General features: G+C 33.9%; 1 protein-coding gene across 1 annotated transcript in view; it reads right to left on the bottom strand.

Annotated features, from left to right (window-relative positions):
* Nucleotides 1-6,726, bottom strand: part of LOC117108387 (DBH-like monooxygenase protein 1 homolog) — a 61,000-nt gene that overhangs the window by 27,065 nt on the left and 27,209 nt on the right. Inside the window, exons 2-3 of the mRNA XM_033250387.1 lie at nucleotides 3,965-4,111; nucleotides 2,819-2,992 (exon numbers count right to left, since the gene is read on the bottom strand). Of these exons, the coding sequence (XP_033106278.1) occupies nucleotides 2,819-2,992; nucleotides 3,965-4,111 (321 nt within the window). The remainder of the gene's footprint in view (nucleotides 1-2,818; nucleotides 2,993-3,964; nucleotides 4,112-6,726) is intronic.

The following is a 6,726-nucleotide window of genomic DNA, read 5'->3' as shown; positions in this document are numbered from 1 at the left end:
GCTTCGTATCTTTTGAATTACTTCAAGGTTATTTTCTTCATTTAGTATTAAAGATAGTCAACCATAATATGGTAGCATATTATGCTCTAGAAGATATATTTCTAAAGCAATTCTATTGTCGACCCACACGTTATTGTTTGGTTCTTTAAAGCTGTTGAACTATTTTGTACATGATTTGAATGTCGTTGTGTAAATATACTTTATCAATACGTTTTAGTTTCACATCTCTGAAAATAGTGCAGATGGCGTCAATATTTTTCTAAAAATTTCAATAACCACAACTAGTTTCTTAACATGTACTGCCAGAGGGCTTTCCAAATCTTTTCCAACAGCTCATGAAACAGTTTAGTATTCTTTAAATAAATTCAAGGATATTTCCTTCATTTAGGTATACATTTACGTAGGCCTACGCTTTGTACCAGGGGACGATGCACTACAAATACTTTCGCAACATACTTTAGGGCCTGAATTTTGTGTAGGTGAATAAGTTGTTTGGAAGCGAAGTAATGCAGTTTGCAAGTTGGTGAATTTATATACGTTTCTCGTAGAATGGCCTTTCATAAAATTACTAAATTTTAAGGTTTAGAGTTGAAATATTGAACCCAAACTTCAAAAATTGTAAGATTAAATTTAATACTTTATATTTATGATATAATCACATTTTGCTCAAATTTCTTGTTATACTGTCTATTTTGGCCCCTTTTTTTTCGAAACCTGGTGATGCGAGTTTACAGCCCTGTTGTGGTCTTGGGTCACAATTATCATATCAAATCTATAGCCCCACCACGGTTGGTAAACAACTTGTTTGGCACCTATGAATGTCCGGAAATAGATACTGGCAACATAGAGCCGCTTTCCCTTCCCCTCAAGGGGCAGCCACAATATATAGGCCTAATGTTAGCATGGATGAAAGTGTATGTTAGAAATATGGCACCTCTGGATGCTATGAAATATCAGCTGGTAAAGCTGTAGAAAATAATATTGTTAAAAATTTAATTTTTTATCATTGCCATAAGTAGATAAATTGAGTTGCTTATTCCTCCAGAAGAGCAAGAAACATGAATACTTATATAATGCATAAACCAAAAATGATTATAACATACTGTAATTGTATTTACACGATATGGAGGGTATTCAGCTATGAAAAATATATAAAATATGCAATAAGTAAAACACAGGATACTATTTGCCACACAAATGGACCTGCAGCCTACATGTTATGTTACATAGGCCTACTACTTGTGCAATTTTAATTAAATTTTCTTGCAAAGTTCAGCCTGTAACATTAATACGTTATTGATCACGCTTTAGAAGTTATATACTATCACTAGAATTGTAAAAAAAAATAATAAGTTGAGTGCTGTGTTTACTTCTGGCAGGCCTTATACCGATTACACATTAATTTTAGTCAACCTTCGGTATATTCATGCAGACAGACCATGCACGTATACTTCCATGGAGATCAGTGGCGGCACCAGCGGGGGACAGGGGGCTTAAGACCCCCACCGGACAGGTTAAGCCCCCCGCCGGACAGAGCTCGTTGGGCAGTCAGATCATAAAAAATATACAAATAGGCCCACATCAAGCCAACACAGGTCTGTCACAGTCTGAGAGTGCCATTTCCGGCCATCCAGAGGTTCCTTCTTAAAAGAAAATCTCATTTGGAAGGGGAACCCCCTCTCAGCCTCTTCCCCCAGCTCGAGCCTACAACTCAAGTCCCCCTGTCGGACAACTTAGCCCCCCTACCCCAGAAAATATATCCTAGAGCCGCCACTGCTAGAAACCCCTGAATAAAAAGTTGGTTGTTCTCGTAGTAATGTATATATCAATAACAATGTTTGGATTTAATCTATTTGTCCTTGCTTTTCATCGCACTGTAATGGTTAATTTTGTTGAGCACCACACCCCTTTACAAACCTGGACATCCCCACCATCTTTCGTCCGACGCCACGATGAGGTCGTGAGACTAAACTAATCTTTAAATCCAATAAAGTTCCAGTTGCCATTCGCTAATATTGTGGTCTAAAAGTATAAATTGTGGATACCCAAAAATCTCATCTGGCAATCCCCCCGCCCCCTCAAGTTGGTGTATAAATTCATACCTGTAAATTTTGGAAATGTGCTTCAAAGCAACTACCTCCATTCCAACCCCATGCAGGAACAGATACAAGATTAAAAGTTAGTGGAAGTGGGCTAGATACTGTACTCTCTATCTCAGGTCCATCGTACCATGATTGAAAAAATGAATGTGATGCGTACATTCATATACTGTAATTCATAATTATCATTACATATTTATTTCAGAATGTAATGGAATTGAGAAAAAGTGGTCCGGCCATAGACGGTGCGACGGGTGCGCTTCTGACGGCCCTGTTTTGTGGAGACCATCGTGTAAAACTAATCTTACGATTTGTGAAACTATAAACTGTGCATATAGCTTTAATACCGTTCATGTAGTCTTAGCAGTGTGCCCTTAGATCTCTTGCTGAAAAAGGACCTTAAAACGTCTGCTAACCGTTGAAAACTATTTTCGTCAATCTGTCATTTACTGAATGTGATAGCTTATTTAGTTTTCAATCTACATGTTTATTTGAATATTAGAAAATTGTTTGTGCTGTGTATGTGCGGGTGTTTAAGATATGATGTGTGTGTGTGTTTATTAACACGTTTGGTCTAAATTTAGATGAGATTGTATGCCTTTATAAAAGATTAATACTACTCATCAATTCTAGGACTATGAAAAGTATCTTGCATGTGTCTTAGAGGTATTAGGATTAACAAAATTAAAAAAAAAAATACATAGGTTTCGATACATTACGTTTGGCATGAATAATTCAAATGAAGCGACATCTTCTGGTAAAGTGATTGACTTTTCCGGAGCGTTGAGTAGCACGACGGAGCGAACCCCGCGGGACGGGCCGTGGTATATCAAATTGTCTGTGTCTTCTGGATCCATTTCATTCACTGCCCAAATAACTCTTGCCGTGTCACTCTGTGTAGACATTATAAAGAATACACATATATTATTTTATTTTAAAACATTTACAATTTTATAATAATATATAGAGAAGTAAAAATGTAAACTATATAATTGTAGGCATTGAATCACGGAAAGGTAATCGACTGTTGATCCAAACAAGTTTCATACTGATAGTGCGTATCCAACTTAGGCCTACTGTATATAACTTACAATTTAATTGTAAAAGTTTCATTTTGATATCTCTAATGTTTTAGAAGAGCAACGTATAAACCTTTATTATATGTTGTACTGCTTACACAAAAGATGAGGAAAAGAACATAAAGTCAATGCAAAATTACTAGAACTAGAGTGAATGTTTCAAGAACCCCCCTTTGTGAAGAAACGTAACAAAGGGTCCTGGCTTACAAAAAGCATGCTAACCTACCTAGGCATGGTTGAAAGATCAAACTAGGCTTATCCCAACTAGTTTTCAATTAAATAAATTATACATACTGTTGGCCGTCGTAATAATTTATGTACGAAAGTGAGTTATTTAGGCCTATCAGTTTATCGATCCATGGAAGAAAGACTACATATCTAACTACTAATGTTGTTGGAATATAACAATATATTGCCTGTCTTTGATTTTTTTTCCTCTATGATAGGCCTAAAGAATGAGATAAAATTACCTGACCTTTTTTCAAGAGGAGGAAAACCTTGAATTTTTTAAGAAATTAAAGGTCATTAAAAGCTGAGTCCTCAAAAGTCAGGAAAGCTCATTTTCGGCCATCTAGGAATCAAAATTTTCCCGGGGGAGGACCCCCACCCCCTTTTTATTTTGGGGTTTTTTGGAAACTTTTTGAACCCCCCTCTTTAAAATCCTGGATCCGCCACTGGGGTCTATTAACCAAATTATTTTAGAATAATGCTTTACATTGAAAAAACTATTCTCGAACAACCTAATATAGTGTTTAACTCTATTAAATTTCCCATGTGTTAACTTACATTAATAACATAGTCATCGTCATCACATGTATTCAGTGTACGTTTAAATCCGATTGTTGTTCTACCTCCTTCTTCAAATCCATACTGGATATCGTAGTCACTGGATACATCCACCTCTGGCATGGAATTAGTTTTAGCATGGCGGTCCTAGATTATTGTAAATTGAAGATTACAATCATACAAATAATAATAGCAATATCAACAACGGCAACAGTTAAAAACTGTAAAAAAAAAAAAGCAAGAAAAAATATATATATGGCATTTTTTACATCAGTCTATTTACTCCTGTTAGGGTCTGTAGAGCCCACAAATGTAAAAATCTACCACAAATGTAAAAATAACCACAAATGTCAAAACATTCGCCCGCAGATGTCAAAATAACCGCAAATGTCATATTGTCAACCACAAATGTAAAAATAACCACAATTGTAAAAAAATCGCCCACAAATGTCAAAATCTGTTTAACCCCAAATGTAGTAAAATTTCACCTACAAATGTAAACATTTCCAATTTTACCTCAAATGTCATAACATGTCAACTGCAAATGTAAAAATATTCGTAAGCACTTAAATCCTTAAAATATTGAAAGACCCTAATTAACTGCTATAGTAGAGCAGCTAAAGTATCAAGTTGCGCATTTTAGTAGCTAAGTCACAAGCTGTGCACTTAATTACCAAAGCATGAAACTTGGCACAAAATACCTTTGATATGTGTAGATTAAAACAAAAGTTGTTTGCCAAGAGTTTGGTAACGGATAAACTTAGAAACTCAATTTTGGTGTCAAATTGTTTGAAACATACATATTTCTATTTGCATTAATACAATGTTTTGTCCAAAAATGACCGGAAATGACATTTATAAAGTTTGACCTACAAAACTTACAGTATATCCCTATCTCTATAACCGTTAATCATTGAGACTTAATTTTGGCCTCACATTGTTCAGAACATGCATGTTTATATTTGCACTAATGTACTTTTGACAAAAAGTGACAGGAAATGATGCTTCTGATCTTTAACCCTAGGTACGCTGTAGCATATCCTATCTCAATATTCTCAAATTGTTTCAGAATATGCATGTTGATATTTGTACAAATGCAACGTTTTGTCTAAAAGTGACACGAAATAACATTTCTGACCTTTTGACTCTAGGTACATTGTAGCATATCTTCATAACCGTTATTCAGTTTTGTGGGAAATACTGTATATGTATAATATATTTGATTTTTGTCCGAAAGTGATCGGAAATGACATTTCTGAACTTTGACCCTAGATAACCAGCATAATTATACATATCTGTATATCAGATATATATGCTCTAATCTATAGGCACTAATTAAGAATTTTGTGCTATGGTCAATCTGACTTAATTACCTTAAAATATCTATCAAATTCTTTGTAAATTTACTTACAGTTTACTTCCTCTAAAATGGTAGGGACTTAATTATGGTCTTAAATGCCTGAAAATGCTTCTATTTACTTTAACTAAAATTTTGTTGGAGAATACTGAAAATGCTTATTTTGATCTTTGACCTTAGTAATCTAACATTCCATATTTATTTTATTAAATCATTTATATATTTTTTTCACCCAACAGCATGAACTTCAATAACAGTGAGCATAAATACAATATAATATAAAAACATGAGAAACATTATAAAATATCTGACCTTTATTATTATTTTTGTTTTATTAACACAAGAAAAAATGTTTCTTCTATAAGGCCCCATAAAATTATTAGTTTATCACCCCATCCTTCATAACTTTTGGGGAAATTTGTTGAACAGCTTATGATTTCTTTCAAATATTTTTACTGGTACAACAAAAACATATTTTTTAATACAAATTTGATTCCATGCTTATGACTTTTTATATATTTGTCCTTAACCATTGATTTACTTGCGAACATCGGTAAAATGGGGGACGGGGTTAGCAAAAAAAAAAACCTCCCTCCCTCATCATTTTTTATTCTTTGATAGGGTGGTAAACTAATATTTTTTATGCGGCCTAATCTATATGATAAGCCTGCAGCTGTAATACCTTGTATTGATTGGTAAGGTGGAGACGCCACCTTAAGTGTGCGACTAATAACATGTAATTAATATTTTTTTTGCTTTTTCATTATTATATTATGACTGCATAATAAACAAAAATATCCAATTACATTTATTCTTATACTCTTTTGAGAAACATTTGTTTGAATAAAACAGTTTATTTCAAGTTATTTATTCAGGACATATGTTAGTTGTCATACTTCATTTTAGACATGTCGTTTGCCATAACCACATCCCAGAAACCCTGGGATACTGGGATGGTTTCCAGTTGAAAATGGAATGCCTTTAACCATGGATGTTTGACAGATGTTTTTATGGCTCTTGAGCCACAAAATCTGGAATGCAAATGTTTATCTTTTTTTTCCCTTTTTTTTTATTTGTGGTGGCATTTCTACAATACAAAGTATTCACACTGAGGTTTCAAGTTATATCAGACAATTGTGACGAAAAGACCACAAAAGGGCTGTAAACTCGTACTCTATCAAAATGTTTTTTAATGTAAATGAATAGTGCATATCATTAACTTTATAATGATGGCTCATTGATCTCAATCAGACAATTATAAGTAAAGTTAAGCTAGTTGGAATTATAAATATTCTCTGGGGACTGGCCTATATAGTTCTGAGAAAAAAGGTTTTAAAATTACTGAAAAAAATTAAAGAAAAATCACAGCAGGAATCAAAGAAACTCCATAGCAACAATACAGTTC

This window comes from Anneissia japonica, unplaced genomic scaffold (genome assembly GCF_011630105.1).
Source record: "Anneissia japonica isolate Jap-2015-1 unplaced genomic scaffold, ASM1163010v1 scaffold426_len1935630_cov189, whole genome shotgun sequence".
Classification (NCBI taxonomy): domain Eukaryota; kingdom Metazoa; phylum Echinodermata; class Crinoidea; order Comatulida; family Comatulidae; genus Anneissia; species Anneissia japonica.
Note: the sequence above shows the minus strand (reverse complement) of the source record. Positions and strands in the feature narration are given on the sequence as shown.